We start from the raw sequence: 21,156 nt of genomic DNA, 5'->3' as shown, positions 1-21,156 counted from the left end.
CCTAGTTTGTTCACTCAGCCACTTCATCACAAAATGTTTATTGTGTACCTGCTTAGGGCTTTGGCACATCCCATTTGCTTAACTTAAACGATATGCCTCAAGCTCTACGGAGATACATGGATGTGAGTAATTTGGCAATGAGTCTACCTGCTTTTGCAGTTGAAGATCTTAGAGATCTGTTTTGTTTACTTTGATCAGCATATTTATTTAGTTTAAATGTGAGGTGGTAAACTATCATCTCAACTAAGTTTGTTTATAGAAAAGTAAGTTATACTTTATTTCACTTTAATGGATGGATATTAAGATTTAATGCTTAATTACCAGAAGTATTTTAGAACCTTCTGTTCATTATTGTTGTTCTTACATTAACAAAAAAATCAGTATTGGCTGGGTGTGGTGACTCATGCCCGTATTCACAGCACTTTGGAAGACTGATGTGGGCGGATTGCTTGAGCTCAGGAGTTTGAGACCAGTCTGGGAACACGGTGAAATCTCATCTCTGCAAAAAATACAAAAATTAGCTGAGTGTGGTGGTGCGTACCTGTAGTCCCATCTGCTCCAGAGGCTGAGGTGGTGGGAGGATCACCCGAGCTAGGGAGGTCGAGGCCACAGTGAGCCGTGATTGTGCCACTATACTCCAAACTGGGTGACAGAAAATAATAAAAAAAGTTACTTAATTATCTACCACTCGTACCTTGTGTGTGTGTTTGGATATAAACACGTTTCTATCCTTAGTTGCTAGTATTCGTGTTTAGTAGGTCTTACTTTGCTGTGTGCCTTAATCCATTATGACATTGACTCATTTTAACTACTTAGGACTAGAATGGTTGTAAATTCCTTTGATTTTAAAATGGGTTAATTTTTTATAGTAAATCCACAAACCAGTAATGTGGTCATTTATCAAGTCTGTTCTGTACATAATCATGTGTGCTAGACTTTGACACAACTGCAGTGCTGTGGATGTTGTTTTACAGCGGGACGTTTTACACCGCAAACATGTGACTCCCTCCTTGTGCTGTGGTGGCACATCGGCTGCTACATCACTGGCACAGTAAGAATTTTTCAGCTCCATTATCATCTTATTTTCCCCAAAGTGGCTGTATTTTATTTTGTTTTTATTTTTATCTTTTAAATTTTTGTGAGTACATAGTAGGAATATATATTTGTGGGTTACATGAGATATTTTGATGCAGGCATTCAATGGGTAGTAATCACGTCGGGGTAAATGGGGTATCCATCCCCTCAAGCATGTATCCTTTGTGTTACAAACAATCCACTTACACTCTTTTATTTTAAAATGTACAAGCATTTTTGACTGTAGTCACTTTGTTGCTCTATCAAATACTGTCTTATTCATTCTTTCTATTTTTCGTACCTATTAACCATCTTCGCTTCCCCCTACAACTCCCACTAACCTTCCCAGCCTCTGGTAATCATCCTTCTACTCTCTGTCTCCATGAGTTTAACTTAATATGGGTAAATTTTGGATATGCATTTGGAAAAAAGAAACTACATGTCATAAAAGTATATTTCAGTTGCACTTTAAACCTATCATAGGATCTGAAATTTAGTGGATACTCAGATATTTAAATATTGATAGCATTTTAAGCACATTATTTACAGATATATATATATATACAAAATATTACTGGTGTTAATGTGGGTTATTAAAAGCTTCACAGAGGTTAGACTTGCTGTGTAATTAAGTCTGGGAAGGGAGGGATTTCAATCCCAGGGAGCAAATGCTGGGAGCTTCTGCGAGTAAGTAGAGGGCACCCTACAGTGGAGGGATGAGGTTCCCGGTGAGCTAGAGCAGGGGCCAACAGAGATGGAGGAGCCAGCTGGTAAAGCCTGGCAGTTAACTTAGGGTCTGTTTTGAGGACCTTATATTTTTAGATACAAATATGATTATCTTCTAAATAATTGTCATATAATGGAATTTTTTGGGGGGGGATAAACACAGTCCTTAGTTTTTTCAACTCATTCATTTGGAATTAGGGAAATTATAATATTATATTTTCTTTACACAGGCAGAAATTAATGACTGGCAGTGGGGTTGGTGGGCAGGTTATATGTTTAAGAAGCATTGATATAAGAATAGGTAGTTATGGCCGGGCACAGTGGCTCCCGCCTGTAATCCCAGCACTTTGGGAGGCCAAGGCGGGTGGATCACCTGAGATCAGGAGTTCAAGACAAGCCTGGCCCACATGGCAAAACCCTGTCTCTACTAAAAACACACACAAAAAATTACCGGGTGTGGTGGCGGGCACTTGTAATCCCAGCTACTTGGGGGGCTGAGGCAAGAGAATCGCTTGAATCCGGGAGGTGGAGGTTGCAGTGAGTCGAAATCGTGCCACTGCACTCCAGCCTGGGCAACAAGAGTGAAACTCCGTCTCAAACAGCAGCGAAAAAAAAGAATAGGTAGTTATTTGGTATACATTTGGATCTTTCTCAGAGGAGCCCATAGAACTTGTTGTTCATGGGAACAAGTGAGATGAATGCTTTTCCCCTATGAGGAAAAACCCACTTATGCTATTATGTTTCTGAAGAATAATGGAAGGGAACGTTTATTGCTAGAAAGATTTAGTGGAAATATTTAATTGAAATAGTTTAGAGAGCGGAAAGTACTGTTGTTACCTTACTTGGTGATACCGTTTGGCTGTGTCCCCACCCAAATCTCATCTTGAATTGTAGTTCCCATAATCCCCATGTGTCATGGGAGGGACCCAGTGGGAAGTAATTGAATCATGGGAGTGGTTACCCCATGCTGTTCTTGTGATAGTGAGTGAGTTCTCACGACATCTGATGGTTTTATAAGGGGCTTTTCTCCCTTTGCTCAGCACTTCTCCTGGCTGCCACCATGTGAAGAAGGACGTGTTTGCTTTCCCTTCACCATTATTGATTGTAAGTTTTCTGAGGCCTCTCCAGTTATGCTGACCTGTGAGGCAATGAAACCTCTTTTCTTTATAAATTACCCAGTTTCGGGTCTGTCTTTATTAGTAGTGTGAGAATGGACTAATATACTTGGTAATAGTCCCTATTAACTAGTTCATTAAAAAACAAAATGCTGATCATACACGACTTACTGAGTGTGCACTTGATAGTATATTCAATAGGATAGTTTTAAGAAAAAAATATGTCAATAGATTTAAATACTAGCATTTACATCGAAATGTCTTTGCTGCTGTATTTAGAGCTTCCTTCTCTATCAAGTGCAACTCTGAGATGATTAAATTTTGAGTGTCCATTTCCTAAACACTTTGCATCGTTGATTGCTCTGTGGGATTACTGAGGCCAGGTGACAGTTGTGTGTTTTATATGTGCACAGTGACTCTTAAAATTGAGAGATTTTTCTGTTGTTACCAGCCTCTCTCAAATCTGATATTAGCATATTACTAGGATCAGTTGTCAGCTCAGTTAACAAAGTGTTGGCCAGAAATCAAATACTTAATGTTAAGTGTGGGCTGTTAGAATGTGGCAGAAACGGTAATTCGTGCTGGACCTTCACTGGTGGACAGGTGTGTGAAAACAGGTAACTTTCCTCCCCTGTCTTCTCTGTCCAGTGCCTTAAATGTTCTTTGGCAAAGAGGACAGCAAATAAGTTATTCAAGAAGCTAGGACTTGATAACAATATGATCATTTCTCCAAAATTTAGATATGTGTACTTTGAGCAGATATATAAGGCAGGTGGTCATACTATTTTGTTACTGTACTCTGTTTAGCTTTCTAATACTTTGTTCATTGTGTAATATTAACATTTTGAGAACTTTTTATGCTGTATTTGATCATAAACTTTTTTCCTTAAACATGTAATTGAAGGTAATTTCCATAGAAATTAATCGTGATCACTATATAATGCCTGAAAATTAAAGGCTATTAAATATGTTAACTCTCTTACTGTGTTACAGAATAATAAATCTCTCAGAAATGTTAGATCTTAATTATAGAGCCAGAAAGGATATGTTTTCTCTTCAAAATGTTTTAAAGTTATTTACTGTATTATGTGTTATGACTGTAGTGTTTCTTTTTCTCTCCTTTTAAGATGTGTTGATTACAGAGAATGTGAAAAAAATAGAAGGAAAGAAGGGTGGATTGGATAGCTAGGAGAGAGAGTGAAATTAGATGATGAAGTAGGAACTTTAGGTCAGTGGGGCATCTCTACTGCCGGATGCTTTGCTGTGAAAAGCATAGCAGTGGGGGAGGAGGCCTGAAGCTCCTAATGCTCATAGGAATTAAAGTGGACATTGTTTTGTGAATCTGTTTTCTGGTTATGTGTAGCATACAATTAATGATTTTAAAGCTCTGTTAAGATTTGTTTCACACGTAATTCTAAAGAGCATTGCTAAATAGAAATAGCTTCAGCCCTTATTGGCTTGTATAATTGAGGCATGTAGAAAAAAGTACAACATAATGCATATAAAAGTTTTGATATCTCCAAATCTTTAGGAACAGTGTGATACTACTGAAATACAGCTGCTTTAAGAGGTATTTGGGAAGTACGATCTTTTAACAAGTTGGATATGGGTCTAAAAGTCAGTGTAACGAATGTGATGTTAGTTTTTGATAGCTGTCAACATAAACCGAATGTAAAAGGAGGGACATTTTCCCTTGTTAGGACAATAATTACAAAAATGTAAAATTAACACACAAGGCCATTGCTAGTCTTAAAAGAGAGTGAGACAGGGAGAGAGTGAGGAAGTGAGGGAAGGAGGTTGGGAGAGGCCCAGGGAGAGAAAGAGGGGCAGAGACAGAGTAGGGGAGGAAGGGAGGGAATGAATTTGCCTGTTTTGTTACCTAAGTATGTCCCTAATTATGTATGCAACATTCATCTACTCTACATCATATTATACATGATATTTAAGTATATATGAAACTTTATCAATGACTATTCTACATTAGATATTTTGTAGATAAGAATTTATTCACATAGAGAAATCACTTTTAGTAATAAAGCTTTAGATCTAACTTTTTCAGTCCTCTCCTGTGTTGATAAAGCTATTAATAGAGGGTGATTTTATATATAATTTGCTTTATTTCTTTTTTGGTCACTTATGTGCTAATTAATGCCATTTATGATATTAACTTAAGGATTTTTACATCTCTGTGTTAAGTTTTAATGCTCAAACCATTTAGTAATATTTCTGATCATTGTTGACTTGGAACTGAAACAATTACAAAACATGGAAATAACCTTCGGAGTGTAGTCCCCTTTTAAATTACTATGAAGAAATTCTCCCTCTGTGTTTTTATTGGGAGATAAAAAATTATTTGAGAGTTAATTATTAGTGACTGTCTGAAAGTAAAAGTATATAGGGAAATTTCTAAAGTTTTTTTTTTCTGTAGCTTATTTCTAAAGTAATTATTTTTTAGTTGAAAGTTGAACTTGGATGTGCTATTGTTACTTTGAGTTGACTGTACTTCTTCTTTTTTTAAGGTAAAGTGCAAGTTAAGAGTTCAGACATACAAGTTGGAGACCTCATCATAGTGGAAAAGGTTGATGAATTTTTAATATATTTTAGACCTATATATGCTAGTTGTTAATGTTTAACCTGATTATAAGTAACTTCTGAATGTGAAAGAAATTGAGATATGTATTTTGAATCATAATATCCTTGTGTAAGATTTGTTATATGTGAAGAAAAATCTAGATTTTTGTATACTCTGTTTTGCTAAAGTGTATTTCAGTGTGTGCAGGCAAAGTCATATTTTTTCTGAAATAAGATGGTTAACTACTTAATGTTGCATTATCAAGATTATTTTATATCATCACAGAATTGTATTTGAACCTGTTTATAATACTGTGCTTCAGTTTTCAGAACTTCCTCCTACAGAGATAATCATCCCTCATTATCCATGAGAGAGTAGTTACAGGACCCCACCAAGGATACCAAAATCCACTGATGCTCAAATTTCTTATATAAAGTTGAATAGTCTATGCATCAATAAATCCTCTGTATACTTTAAATCAGTGGTACCCAACCTTTTCAGCACCAGGAACCAGTTTTATGGAAGACAATTTTTCCATGGACCAAGGTTCAGTGGGCTTGGTTTTGGGATGAAACTGTTCCACCTCAGATCATCAGGCATTAGATTCTCATGAGGAGTGTGCAGCCTAGGTCCCTTGCATGTGCAGTTCACAATAGGGTTCTTGCTCCTGTGAGAATCTAATGCTGCTGCTGATCTGACAGGAGGCGGAGCTCAGGAGGTAATGCTGGCTTGCCCTCCACTCCCCTCCTGCTGTGCAGCGCCATTCTTAAAAGCCCTGGGATTAGGGACCTCTGCTTTAAATCATCTCTAGTTGATTTATAGTACTTAATACAGTGGAAATGCTATCGAAATAGTTATACTGTATTTTTTTATTTTTGTTTTATTCTTATTTTTTATTTTTTATTTTTTCCTGAATATTTTCTCTCAATGCTTGGTTGAATCCCGATCTGTGGAACCCATGGATACAGAGGGCCAGCTGTAGTTATATTACACATAATTATTGGACATAATTCGTATAGTTAAAAAATTTAAGAGGGAAAAGTGAATAGAAGTAAAAGCATTACAAAAGAAAAAGTTTAGATCAATGTAGGAAGAAGCTATAAGAAAAACATCAAAGGTCCAATGTGGAGATCGTCAGGGCTGCTGGTGGTATGGAGAGTGACTGAAGGTGCAGGCTGCATGTCGGGGGAGTGCATTCAGAGTGCTCTCATCTGTCTCATCCCCGACCACATGAGTGCGCAGGACACCTGTGTCTGTGTTAAAGGAGTTCGTTCCCAAGTGCTCTCATCTGCCTACTTCCATGACTGTGAGTTAAAAGGGCTCAGGTCAGACGCAAGAAGGAAGAAATTGGAAACCCAGGAACACATATCAGAGGAAACCAACTGAAAACAAATAATAAAATGCAGATGTACATTCTAATGGTCTAAATACAGCAATCGAGACAGAATGGGTAAAAAACAAAAAAACCAAGACGTATCTCTATGTGAAAGTCTCTTCAAATACGGTGGCGTAGATAGGATGAAAGTAAAAGGATAGAAAAATATATACAACGTAAAATTAAACAAAAGTAGTAGGAGCTATGTTAATGTCCAAGAAAGTGTACTTCAGAGTGAAGAAAATTACTACAGACAAAAAGAGATATTATACAACAATAATAGGATTAATCCATCAGGAAGATACAATGATCCTAAATTGGTACCAAGCAACAGACCCATAAAACTCGTGAATCAACAACTGTCAGAGCTGAAAAAAGTAGACAAGTCCAGTTGCAAGTGGGTACTTCAGCACCACCCTTCAGGCGTTGGATAAAAGTAGTGGACAGACGCTCCGCAGTGATGTGGAAGATTTGCATAGGACCAACCAGCAGGAGTTGCCTAGCATGCATAGACCACCATACCTGTCAATAGGAGAGAACATATTTATTTAAAGTGTCTATGGAATATTCACCAAGATAAGCCATTTTATGTACCATAAACCTCAATAAATTGGAAAGAATTGAAATCACACAGAGTGTGTTCTCTCACTATAATAGAATTGTTAAAAATCAGTAACAGAGGCAACAGGAAAACTCTAAAACATGGAAAGTGAACAGCACACTTTGAATTAATTTATAGGATAGATAGTCACAAGGAAACCATACAGCTGGGTAAAAATGAAAATTCTGCATTCTGGAATAAGTGGGATGCATGTAAGGGCACTGCTGGGAGGAACTCTGTAGCATGAAACTCTATGGGGAAACAAGCAGAGGTCTTGGGTCAGTAATCTAAATCCCTACTGCAAGAAATTAGGAGAAGACAGCAAAGTTAAACCAAGGCAAGCAGAAGGAAGGGAATAATAAAGATACAAGTAGAAGTCAGGAAAATGGAAAATAGGAAGACAAGATAGAAAAACAATGAATACAAAAGCTGGTTCTTCTAAATAAGTTAATAAAATCAATAGACCTCTAGCAAGCAAGACTGATCAAAACAAAAATAGTGATGTCACAAATCACCAGTATTAGTAATGAAATAGGGGCTTTCACTATAGATCCTGCAGCCGTTAAAAGGACAGTTACGAAATACTACAAACACCTTGATGTCCATAAATAGAAGAAATGGACAAATTCTGAAACCATAAAGTATAAGAATTCAGTCAAAATGAAATAGACAATATCAGTAGTCCTGTAGCCAGTAAAGAAGCTGAATTAGTAATTTAAAGCTCTAGGAAGGAAATATCTAGGTCCAGGAGAATTCCTTAAAACCATTACAGAAGACTTAGCATCAACTTTGCACAGTTGTTTTCAGAAAATAATTGAGAATGATACACTACCCAACTCATTTTATGAGGTCAGGAATATCTTTATCTCAACACCAGATAAAAAGACAGTACAATAAAAGAAAACTACAGCCCAATTGGTATCAGCAGTATATAAAGAAGAGTAATACATCACAACCCAGTACAGGTTATTCCAGGTATGTAAATGTGGTTCAGCATTCTAAAATCAAGCAGTGTAATCTACCCTATCAACAGAATAAAGAAAACTCACACGATCAGTTGTTGCAGGAAGACCATTTGACTTAACCCAACACTCATTCATGATGAAAACTCTGAGCAGGTTGGATTAGAGGGGGAGTAACCATATCTTGTTTAAAAAGAATTTACAAAAAACCTGTAGCCAACATACTTAATGGCGTAAGACTGAATGCCTCCTTTCTGAGACTGGAGACAAGGATGTTTGCTGTTACTACTCTTACTCAATGGCACTTCTAGTCTGTAAGGCAAGAAAAGATGGATTAGAAAAGAAATGTCTCAATTTGCAGATGACATAACTGTATACATGTACATAGATAAATGTATGTATATGTTGAAAACCCCAACGGATCTATAGAAAATCTCCTGGAACTAGTGAGTTCAACATGGTGTCAAGTTATGAGATCGATGCACAAATATGGACCTCATTTTTATATAATAACTGAAAATGTGGGCAGAGAAATTAAAAATGCAGTACTCTTACAGTCATTGCTATGAAAATGAAATCTGTGCTGAAACTTACAATGTGTTGATAAAAGTAATCTAAGAAAACATAAGTAAATAGACCTATCTCTTTTTCGATTGGAGCATTCCACATTCCAGTTTTCCCAAAATTGTTCTGTACACTTAATACCATTCCTATCAAAATCTCAGCAGGGTTTTTTTTTCTTCTTATTTTTAAAGACATAGATTATCTTATTCTAAAACTAATTCGGAAAGGCACAGGTTGTAGAATAGCTAAACCAACTTTAACAAGGAAAATAAAGTGGGAGGAATCACCCTTCTTGATGTTAAGGCATATTGCATAGTTACATTAGTCAACATAGTGTGGAAGAAGGATAGAAACAAAGGTTAACAAAACATTATAGAGAAACCAGAATTAGACAAAGGTGTGAAAGCAAGTGGAGAAAAGGTAGCCTTCTCAAATGGCGCCGGGCATCCCGAGGTTAAAAAAAAAGATCATGGACTTAATGTAAAATGTGAAACTGCAAAACTTTTAGAAAAAAAAATATAAGAAATAGGAAAATACTTCTTAGACTTGACACCAAAAGGACAATGTGTAAAAGGAAAAATTGATAAATTGCATATCATTAAAAATGTTTGCCTTGTGAAAAACCATGTGAATACAATGAAAAGCTACAGATGGAGAAAATATTTGTAAACCATATATTCGACAAAGATTTCTATCTAGAATATATAAAAACTCCTAAAACTTTTTAACAGTAAACAAAAAAAAATTTGAAATTAGAAAATGAGCAAAAGATTTCAAGAGACATTTTGACAAAGATTTACAGATAGAAAATAAACACATGTGCCGGGCATGGTGGCTCATACCTGTAATCCCAGCACTTTGGGAGGCCGAAGGGGGCGGATCACGAGGTCAAGAGATCGAGACCATCTTCACCAACATGGTGAATCCCTATCTCTACTGAAAATACAAAAATTGGTTGGGTGTGGTGGTGTGCGCCTATAGTCCCAGCTACTTGGGAGGCTGAGGCAGGAGAATCGCTAGAACCTGGGAGGTGGAGGTTGCAGTGAGCCGAGATTGTGCCACTGCACTCCAGCCTGGTGACGGAGTGAGAGACTATCTCAAAAAAAAAAAAAAAAAAAAAAAAAAAAGTAAAACACATGAACAGGAATTCAACATCATTAGTCATCAGGAAATGCAAATTAAAACACAATGAAATATCAGTACGCATCTATCAGAACAGCTAAAATGAAAAAATGGTGACAATACCAAATGTTGGAAACAATGTGAAGAAGCGGATCACTTGTATATTGCTTGTGGAAATACAAATAATACAGTTATTCCAGAAGATCACTGGATAGTTTCTTAAAAAAAAAAACTATCATACTACCCAACAGTTGCACTTCTGGACCTTTATCACAGAGAAATATTAAATTATGTTGATACAAAAAACCTGTGCAGGAATGTCTGTATCTGCATTATTCACAGTAGCTCAATTCCAGAAAGTCCATATATCCCAGGTGGGTGACTGGTCAGAGAAGCAGCTGTGCATTCACACCGTGGCATGCGGTGTTAGGAGCGCACAGGACTCCTTGCTCTTGTGCCCCTAGTCTTGAGGGGAAGCAAAAAGAAACAAAAAGTGTCCAATAATTATTTGAAATTATCTAGTTTGTTTATGAGTACTCCATAAAAATAAGACAGAATAAGGACATAAAGAGTCTGAATAGGAAATTTTTAAAAATACTTTTAAAGGCCGGGCATGATGACTCATACCTGTAATCCTAGCACTTTGGGAGGCCAAGGCGAGAGGATCACATAAAACTAGGAATTTGAGACCAGCCTGGACAACACAGACCAAAATTTAAAGAATCAGCCAGGCGCAGTGGCACACATCTGCTGTCCTAGCTACTTGGGAGGCTTAGGCAGGAGGATTGCTTGGGCCCAGGAGTTCAAGGCTGCAGTGAGCCGTGATCATTGTTGAAACGTATTAAAGAGACCAAAGTAAATGTAAAGACAGCTCATGCCCATGGTTAGAAATATATGTTATTCAAAAGGCGGTGTTCCCTAAATTGATCTATAGATTCAGGGTTATCCCTCTCAAAATCCCAGTTGATGTCTTTGCAGAAATTGACAGGCTGATTCTGAAATTCATATGGACATTGAAGGGACCCAGAATGGCCAAAACAATTTTGAAAAAGATGGACAAACTTTGAATACTCGCACTTCACTATTTCAAAACTTAATACAGATTTACAGTAATCAGCATTTACAGGAACTAGCATTACATTGAGAATCCAGAAATAAACTGAAATTTATGGTTAATTGATTTTCGGCAAGAGTGCCTAGAAAATTTACCAAGGCGGGACTGTGTTTGGGCGGGTGCTTTTTTGGCCCCATGTTCTTTATGAGATACACCCATGTTGTTGTGTGTAGTTGTTACCCACCCATTTTGGTGTTACATAGTGTGGTTTTTATCTGTTTTCCTGTTGATGGGTTTTTAGGTTACATCTAAGTTTTGCCTATTATGAAGGATACTTTTGTGTCATATTTGACTATATTTCTTGGTGCACACATTCCACACATTGCTGTTGCAGGTGTGCCTAGGAGTGGAGCTGCTGTGTTTTGGGTTATGCAGTTCTGCTGTGGTAGATGCTGCACGTGGTTTTGCAAAGGGATGTACCAAATTCTACTCCAATCAGCAGTGCCTTGGCATATTTGCCAGCATGTGCATTTTCAGCCTTTTAAAGTTAGCATTTCTGATATGGATGTAGAAATGTTTTTTTTTTTTTTTATTAAGTTCTGGGATACATGTGCAGAACGTGCGGGTTTGTTACATAGGTGTACACGTGCCATGGTGGTTTGCTGCACCCATCAACCCGTCATCTACATTAGGTATTCTGATGCTATCCCTCCCCTAAACCCAGAGTGAGCAGGCAACCTACAGAATGGGAGAAAATTTTTGCAATCTGTCCATCTGACAGAGGGCCAATATCCAGAATCTACAGAGAACTTAAACAAATTTAGAAGAAATAAAACAACCCCATCAAAAAGTGGGCAAAGGATATGAACAGACACTTCTCAAAAGAAGACATTTATGCAGCCAACAAACATGAAAAAAAGCTCATCATCATTGGTCATTAGAGAAAAGCAAATCAAAACCACAATGAGATACCATCACACGCCAGTTAGAGTGACAATCATTAAAAAGTCAAGAAACAATAGATGCTGGAGAGGATGTGGAGAAATAGGAACGCTTTTACATGTTGGTGGGAGTGTAAATTAGTAGGAGTGGTTTTAATGCACATTTCTTTGAAGTCTAATAAGATTCAGCACTTTTTCACATGATTTTGTGTGTGTCTGTCTTTTATGTGACAAGCCTGCTAAAATCTCTTGGCATTTCTCTTCTGAGTTATTCTTTCTTTTCTTATCAGTTTGTGGGCTTTTATATATTCTGGGTTGGAGTCGTTTGTTAGTTATATGTGCGTTGCAGATATCTTCCTCTTCTTTCCTGACAGGCTGTGTTGAACAGAAATTCTTAAGTTTAATGAAGTCTGCTATTATCTTTTCATGTAAGGTTAGTTTTTTAAGACACTTTTTGTTGATGGTCTTTATTAAGCATCCTTACTTCTCAAAAAGTCATGAAAATATTCTTGTCATGATTGGTGAATGATGACAATTCAGTGGGGAAAGAACTATTTTTTTTCTTTTAGGCATTTTATTGTTTTGGCTTTCACATTTAGAGCTATAATTCCAGACAGATTTTTGTGTTTACATTGAAGTCGAGGTCAGGTGTCGTCTCCTATCATCCCTTGATGGTACTGGGTTTTCTCAGCGCTATTGATTGAAAACACAATTGTTTCCTCACTGATTGGCAGTTTCATCTTTCTCATAGTGTCCCTATATATGTGGACCTATTTTTGGACGTCTAGTTTTGTATTGGTGTAATTGTCTATCTTGGTGTAATCCCATCTTTTCTTAACTACTCCAGTTTAATCTAGTTTTATTAGGTTGTACAGTTAATCCTCACATTTAATTTCTCTCAACGATATTTTATAGTTTTTTGTGTAGAGGTCTTGCACATCTTTTATTGGTTTCATGCTAATATTAGTTTTTTTTCCCTAGTGTTAGAAAGAAATAGCTCTATCTAATAACATAGCTTCCTTCAGCTTTAACGTGTTACCTGTTGACTGACAATCCATTTATTTACCATTTATTATCCATTTATTTACCATGGGTAGATAAGTCTTTACTTAGGTCTCAGAAATCATACATAATTCATGACATTATGTGATGTATTCTTAGTACAATTATATATTTTTTCTTTAGACTGATAGAGCTTTCCCAGTTGATAAAACTATTAGTGATAATGATTAAATGTATGAATAGTGACTTGTAAAAGTTTTTATATGCCATACAATATCTTTCAGATTTTCTGTGTCATGAAAGAATATCTCCCCAAATCTGTGGGGTTTTTTGCTTGTTGGCTTGTTCAGTCATAGATTTATTCTTTGACATCCATTAAGTGTTTTGTGTATGATGTGCTCTGTTTTGTGGGCATTGGAGGACCACAGTCCTCACTTTCCAGGGCCATTTAGTCTAATAGGGAGGACATAATTTTTTATAAGGCAATACCTGCTGTGTTACATGTACAGACTCACGGAGGCCACAGAAATGGCAATATTTAACGTTTTTTTCAGACATAAAGCTTTTTTTTTTTTTTTTTTGAGACAGGGTCTCGCTCTGCTGCCCAGGCTGAAGTGCAGTGGCATGAACATGGCTCACTGCTGCCTTGACCTTCCTGGCTCAAGTCATCCTCAGCCTCCCTAGTAGCTGAGACCACAGGCATGCCACCACACCGGCTACTTTTTAAACTTTTTGTAGAGGTGGAGTTTTGCCATGTTGTCCCGTCTGGTCTCAAACTCCTGTCCTCAAGTGATCCTCCCATGTTGGCCTTCCAAAGTGCTGGGATTACAGGCGTGAGCCACCATGCCTGGCTGACATGAAGCTTTTTTTTTTTTTTTTTTTTTTTTTTTTTTTTTTTTTTTTTTGAGATGGAATCTTGCTCTGTCACCCAGGTTGGAGTGCAGTGGCGCAGTCTCCACTCACTACAAGCTCTGCCTCCCGGGTTCATGCCATTCTCCTGCGTCAGCCTGTAGCTGGGACTACAGGCACCCACCACCACGCCCAGCTAATTTTTTGCATTTTTTTTTTTTTTTTTTTTTTAGTAGAGACGAGGTTTCACCATGTTAGCCAGAATGGTCTCGATCTCATGACCTCATGATCTGCCTGCCTCGGCCTCCCAAAGTGCTGGAATTACAGGCATGAGCCACCGGACATGAAGCATTTTTAAAGTCACTACTATATATCATTATATGGCTCACTCATGGGAAAAAAAATATTAGCATTTCAACTAAAATGTGAATTAAAATATCAATTTTTTATATACAAATTGTGTTAGTTATTTCAGCAGAATTTTAATCATATTATCTTAGTTGTTTTCATAGCTGTTTCTTCTTTGGAATGGAATTGTGTTAATTTGTAAACCTGCATGTAGATAATTAATCTTTTATAATGCTCTTTGCAGAATCAAAGAATTCCATCGGACATGGTGTTCCTTAGGACTTCAGAAAAAGCAGGTATTTTTACATTTAAAAAAACTTACCTAACTGTATATTATTACTGCAAAAACAAATTTACAAATATCTATACAAGCAGAAACTGTTTTCCTTAACATTTTTAGTATGCTGCAGCAATGAGGAATATTCTGTAGAAATGGTATTTTACTTTGAATATAAACACATGAAACCTCTGAAAAAAGAGTCCACATTTTCATATGAAGCTACTTTACAAAGAAAATACACATACTCCAGTTACATTGCTGATGATTTAGTATTTTCGTAGTTTAATTTTCACTTTAAAAGGTAAAAGTAAAAATTATCCTATAAAAATTTTCTTTGAATGATAATATATTGAATTTATTAACATCTAAATTATATTTAATTGTCAATATTTAAAAGGGTGTTTGCTGTGAAATATATTTGTTTAAAAATAATCCTATCAGGACCTATGCATCCAGTGAGTGTTTTCATTCAGATTCCTACTGACATCTAATTAAATGATGATGTTACTTAAAATTTGATGGCTATTTTGCATTTGCAATTTTATTCAGCAATTCAGCAAATACTTATTTACCACTTATTAATATGTACCAGGCACTAATTGTTGCTTAAGGTACAAAAGGGAGCAACTTTCAAAGAGTTTATAGTCTTGGTGGCAGTGCATACATTGACAGCAATAATCCTAATTGTATAGGTACTGTACTCAGAAATGTTTGGGGCTATGTGGGAACAGATAATTTTGACTATTGAGTTGACGCAGACTTTGCAGAAAAAATGCTATTTATATGACCTAAGCTTTTAAAAATACAAAGATGGAAAAGAGGTAATTGGATAGAAGCCTAGTGTGGCCAAATAGAAAAATTGTTGCAAATTGGGAAACCTGAGTTTGAATCACTTTGGCCAGTTTCTAGTTATGTGACCTTGCCAAGTGGGCACACGTTTTCATCATCTCTGAAATGAGAGGGTATATCAAGTAATATCCAGAGTTTCTTTCTGCCCTACATTCCTGACATTATTTATAAATGAACAGTAGTTTTTATAGGAAGCTAAGCATGTTATTATTTTTATTAAAAACTCAGCATATATCTTACTTCTAATGTGAAAACTGTAGAAAGGACTGTTAGATTTCAGAGTTGTTGATTTTTTCTCTATTTATAAACAACATACTTTTAGAAGGGACATTTTTGTCAAAGAAGAAAAATGTTTTCTCTTTCTTTTTTTGTGTGTGTGTTTTGAGACAGAGTCTCACTCTGTCGCCCAGGCCGGAGTGCAGTGGCGCGGTCTCCGCTCACTGCAAGCTCCGCCTCCCGGGTTCATGCCATTCTCCTGCCTCAGCCTCCCGAGTAGCTGGGACTACAGGCACCCACCACCATGCCTGGCTAACTTTTTGTATTTTTAGTGGAGACAGGGTTTCACCATGTTAGCCAGGATGGTCTCGATCTCCTGACCTTGTGATCCGCCCGCCTTAGCCTCCCAAAGTGCTGGAATTACAGGCGTGAGCCACTGCGCCCAGCCAAATGTTTTCTCTTTCTACCAGTTGTAGTTACATGGTTACTTACATTGTGAGATGAATTCTGCCATTAACAGGAGATCACCTCTACCCAATAATCAAGTGACTTCTGTACACTTGATAGGTTTATTACGTGTTGTTTCATGTGAGCTTTTATTTTCCCAACCGTGGCAGGGACTGGCTGGCTACTTTTCCAACCCATTTCTCTTTCCTCTTGGAAACACAGCTAGACTCCCTTTCCTGCCCAGTTAGCTGGTCCCATGTCACTTAACTCTGGCCAAAGAGGGAGAGCCAAAAGTCTGTATGCCACATGTAGCCCTACACCTAACCTCTCCTGCAGGCACCCGCTCGTCTCTTCCGCCTTGCTGGTTAGATGGCCATGACTAGGGTAGTCTTGGAAACTGCTTGTTAAAGATGCCAAAGCTGCCATCAGCCTGGTGTCCTGAATGAATGTATGGAACAGAGCCCCTCCCCTTCCATTACCAAATGGACTCTATATAAACTCCTATCGTTAAGCAGTTCCATTTGCAAGGTTAATCTTTTATGATAGCTGGTGTTTCCTTAACTGATTTCTCATCCTAATTGCTCTTCATTCTGGAAGCCTTCTTACTAATTCTCTTTGCAAGTGGTATTATTTGCTTTTGAAGTGTTAATGCTTATATTTTGAAGCCATCATTTGCCAGTATTGGAGTATAATGTGCTCTTTTTTCAAGCAATTCAGATCTTCTTAACAGTAGTGTAATAAGACCATTTAGGTGCTTTTACAGTCCAGTGGGTAGGCTGTCTTCATAGTTTGTCACATGTGAATGACTCACCTCATAGTGCATTGCTTCACAGCACAGACTGCTGAGTGGGGAGAACTCTGCAGGCCCTCCAGTCCCCGGAAAGGCTCATCTCCTCAACCACAGACGGAGGCCAGAATACATAACCCTTGATCATGGGCTTGTAGTCTTTCCGTGTGTTGCTGGGTTTGATTTGCAACTGTTTTGTTAAGGCTTTTTTTGCATCTATTTTTAAACGATGTATTGGACTGGGTGCGGTGGCTCACACCTGTAGTCCCAGCACTTTGGGAGGCTAGGTGAGGAGATCACTTGAGGTCAGGAGTTCGGGACTAGCTTTGCCAACATGGCAAAACCCCGTCTCTACTAAAAAAAAAAAAAAAAAATATATATATATATATATATATATATAACAGAAATTAGCCAGTCGTGGTGGCACAAGCTTGTAATTCTAGCTACTCAGGATGCTGAGGCAGGAGACTCACTTGAGCCTGGGAGGCAGAGGTTGCAGTGAGCCGAGATTGCGCTAATGCACTCCAGCCTGGGTGACAAGAGTGAAACTCCGTCTCAAAAACAAACAAACAAACAAACAAAAACATGTATTGATTTATAGTTTTTGTTTCTGCTTTTTCTTGTGTTATTTTTGTTTTGGTGTCAGGGTAATACTGGCCTTAGTGGAATGAGTTAAGAAGTGTTCTTCTATTTTTTGGAAGAGTTTGTGAAGAATTATTATTAATTCTTTGTTAAGTGTTTGATAGAATTCACCCATGAAACCCTCTGGGACTGGACTTTGCTCTGATTTTTAAAAAATTACTAATTCAGTTTCTTTACTTGTTACAGGATTATTCAGATTATCTGTTTCTTTCCGAGTCAGTTTTGGTAGTTTGTGTCTTTTTCATAATTTGTCCACTTTATCTAGGTTATCTAATTTGTGGCCATGCAGTTGTTTTTAGATTTCCTTGCAGTCCTTTTTATTTCTCTCATGTTGGTGTAGTGTACCCTCCTTTGTTCCTGATTTTAGTAATTGAACTCTTCTCTTTTTTTCTTGGTCACTCTAGCTTAAAGGTTTGTCAATCTTGTTGATCTTTTAAAATAACCAGCTTTTGGTTTTAATGATTTTTCTCACTTGTTTTTCTGTTCTTTATTTCATTTATTGGTTTCTGTTTTTATTGTTTTCTTCCTTCCACTTGTTTTCTGTTCAGTTTAGTCTTCTTTTTGTAGTTTAAGGTGGAAAGTTATTTACTTGAGGGTCTTTTTTAGTACAGGTGTTTATAACTACAATTTCTAAGTACTGCTTTTGCTGTATTTCATGAGGTTTGGCCATATATCTCAAAATTATTTTCTAATTTCCGTTGTGATTTCTTCTTTGATTCGTTGCTTATTTATTTTTAGTTCTTATTTTTATTTTTTTTTTGTAGAGACAGGGTCTTGGTTTGTTACCCAGGCTGGAGTGCAGTGACATGATTATAGTTCACTATGATGATCACTGTAACTTTGAACCCCTGGGCTCAAGCACTTCTCTTGCCTCAGCCTCCCAGGTAGCTAGCAGTACAGGCACACACCACCACACCTGGGTAATTTTAAAATTTTGTTGTAGAGACAGGCTGTGTCTGTTGCTATGTTACCCAGGCTGGTCTCAACCTCCTGGCCTCACGTGATCCTCCCACCTTAGCCTCCCAAAGCACTGGGATGACAGGTGTGAGTCACCTTATCTGGCCTGATTCATTGTTTATTAGTGAATATGAATTTCCTCATATTTATACATTTTCTAAATTTCCTTCTGTTATTGATTCTAATTTCATTCCATTGTGGTTGGAGAATATACTTTATATGATTTCTCTTTCAAAGTTTATTCACATTTGTGAAAAATGTCCTAACATACTGGATATCCTTGAGAATATTCTGTATGCACTTGAGGAAAATCTACATTCTGCTCCTGTTGAGTGGAATGTTCCATAGATTTTTGTTCTAGGTCTGCAGCATTGTTCAAATCTTCTTTTTTTGTTCATCTTCTATCTAGTTGTCCTATCCATTATTGAATGTGGAGTACTGAAGTTTGTCACTATTTCTCTGTTTTTCCTTCTATTCTGTCAGATTTTGATTCATGTATTTGAAGTTCTGCTGTTACATGTAATATATTTATGTTTGCTTGGCAGATTGACCCTTTTATCATTATAAACTGTCTTCAGCCATGCACCTCTCTTTTGGTTACTTTTTGCACCTTTTTTCTGTTGTCATACTTTCTACCTATTTGTCTTAGATGAAGTGTGTGTCTTGTAGACAGCATGTAATTACATCACGATTTTTCATTCATTCTGTCAATCTGTGCTTGTTTAAAAAAATCACCTGTATTTAGGAAAATTCACATCCAGCAAAATGTATCCATTTAAAATCTTAGCAGGTATGTACACTTGCTAATTATTATTCTCCCCATCCAGATGAGCTCCCTTTGCCCTGTTATCCTGCCTGATCAGCCTTACAGCCCTACATCAGTCTCTCCAGTGTCTCTTCTCTCATACCTGGCTGTAGAGTTCCAGCTGAGAAGGCCACACAAGCATCTGACTGGAGCTCTGTGAATCAGTAGAGTTCACTGTGTAACCCACAGTGTTCCCGTTGACTAGGCCTGTTCTTGAAGGCGGTTTATTCCAACTTTCTCAGTGTTTCTCCTGTCTGCCTTTACCACCTGTTCATTAACTCTTAGCCATCAACCCTCCCCTCAACCCCGCCACTTTCAACTACAGCTCCATTGCCTTCTTCCTGTAGGCATTGAAACATGTCTCTACCCGGTCACCAGAGAGCACCCCCAACCTCCAGTGACCCGACACAGCTATCTAGCTACCATCCCTTCTCTGTCCTTTGCTTTGCAGCCAAACCTTTTGAATAAGATGTTTTTCGTCATGACCTAACCCTACATCCCCTTTCTCTGTGAAATTTAAATGGTGTTTCTCAGGATTCTGTCTTAAGCACACCTACGTTTGTGATGTACATGTTCTTCCTGGGAAACTGTAACTTCATTCATGGCTTTATATCATCTGATTATACACCAGAGACTGATGGGAGGTAGGTGGCACACTCAAAAGATTCCATCGGTCTCTGCCTGTTGATTGGAGCCTTTAATCCATTTCTGTTTAATGTAATTACTGATAAGGCAGAATTTACATCTGCAATTCTGCTGTTTGTGTTCTGTGTGTCTTGTGATATTTTTGTGTGTCTTTGTTGCTCCATTACTGCCTTCTTTTGTTTTGAATATTTTCTAATGTGGTGTTTTAATTCCCCATCATTTCTATTATAATGTACTTAAAAAACTATTTTGTTAGTGATTGCCCCAGGGATTTTAACTAACACAGCTCGCTCTTAGCTAGGTTTAGTGTTTTTGTTGAATAAATGCTCCTGGAATTCTTTCAAGTCCGATTATTTTCTAGAGTTCTGAAACAGTTGCTTTTGGCAATTTTCACTAGTCTTCTTATTGCAGTTACACAGAAGTATATTTTCAGAGGTTTTTGTACTGCCATCCCTGTTTACTTCACCTGCTTATTTATGATTTATTTGTCCTGTTTTACAAATGTGTATCCAGTGTAATGAATAACAAAATGCTTTAATTTGGGAGATGCTATTGTATTAATTGCCCTTTTAACAATTGTGATGGAAATATATGGAAGATATATTCCAAATATGAAAACAGTTTTGGGTAATTAAGTGGAAAAGATTATGTAGATTGTGTTAGAAGATAAATTATGAACAAAGTCAAGCACTTTAAAGCTGAAAGGTGTTTAGAAATGTCCACTTTTCAGAAGAGGAATCTGAGGGCTGGAGAATGTAAATACCTTGTTTAACATTCTATGACTATTAGCAATTTTATGGTTTTTTTTGTTTGTTTTTTCTCTTTTTGGAGGAGGTCTCGCTTTGTGACCCAGGCTGGAGTGCAGTGGCGCGATCTCGGCTCACTGCAACCTTCGCCTCCCAGGTTCCAGCGATTCTTCTGCCTCAGCCTCCTGAGTAGCTGGGACTCCAGGCACGCCACCACGCCTAGCTGATTTTTGTATTTTTAGTACAGATGGGGTTTTACCACGTTGGCCAGGCTGGTCTTGTACTCCTGACCTCAAGTGATACACCTGCCTCGGCCTCCCAAAGTGCTGGGGTTATAGGTGTAAACCACTGAGCCCGGCCACTAATAGCAATTTTAGAAATTCTTCCTCAGCCTCTTAATGTTTCACTGCATCATTTTTAAGCCATAGTAAGTCAGAAAAACGTAAATGGAATATTAGAATATTACTCAAATGAGAT

General features: G+C 37.5%; 1 protein-coding gene across 5 annotated transcripts in view; it reads left to right on the top strand.

Moving 5' to 3' along the window:
* The window catches only part of ATP9B (ATPase phospholipid transporting 9B (putative)), a 319,070-nt gene that overhangs the window by 86,797 nt on the left and 211,117 nt on the right, over positions 1 to 21,156 (top strand). For all 5 annotated transcript variants that reach the window (XM_055295727.2, XM_055295708.2, XM_055295691.2 and 2 more), the window contains 2 exons: positions 5,435 to 5,493; positions 14,550 to 14,601. In XM_055295727.2, the coding sequence (XP_055151702.2) occupies positions 5,435 to 5,493; positions 14,550 to 14,601 (111 nt within the window). The remainder of the gene's footprint in view (positions 1 to 5,434; positions 5,494 to 14,549; positions 14,602 to 21,156) is intronic.

The sequence above is a fragment of the Symphalangus syndactylus genome, chromosome 1 (genome assembly GCF_028878055.3).
Source record: "Symphalangus syndactylus isolate Jambi chromosome 1, NHGRI_mSymSyn1-v2.1_pri, whole genome shotgun sequence".
NCBI lineage: Eukaryota > Metazoa > Chordata > Mammalia > Primates > Hylobatidae > Symphalangus > Symphalangus syndactylus.
This window is presented reverse-complemented; position numbering and strand designations above follow the sequence as displayed.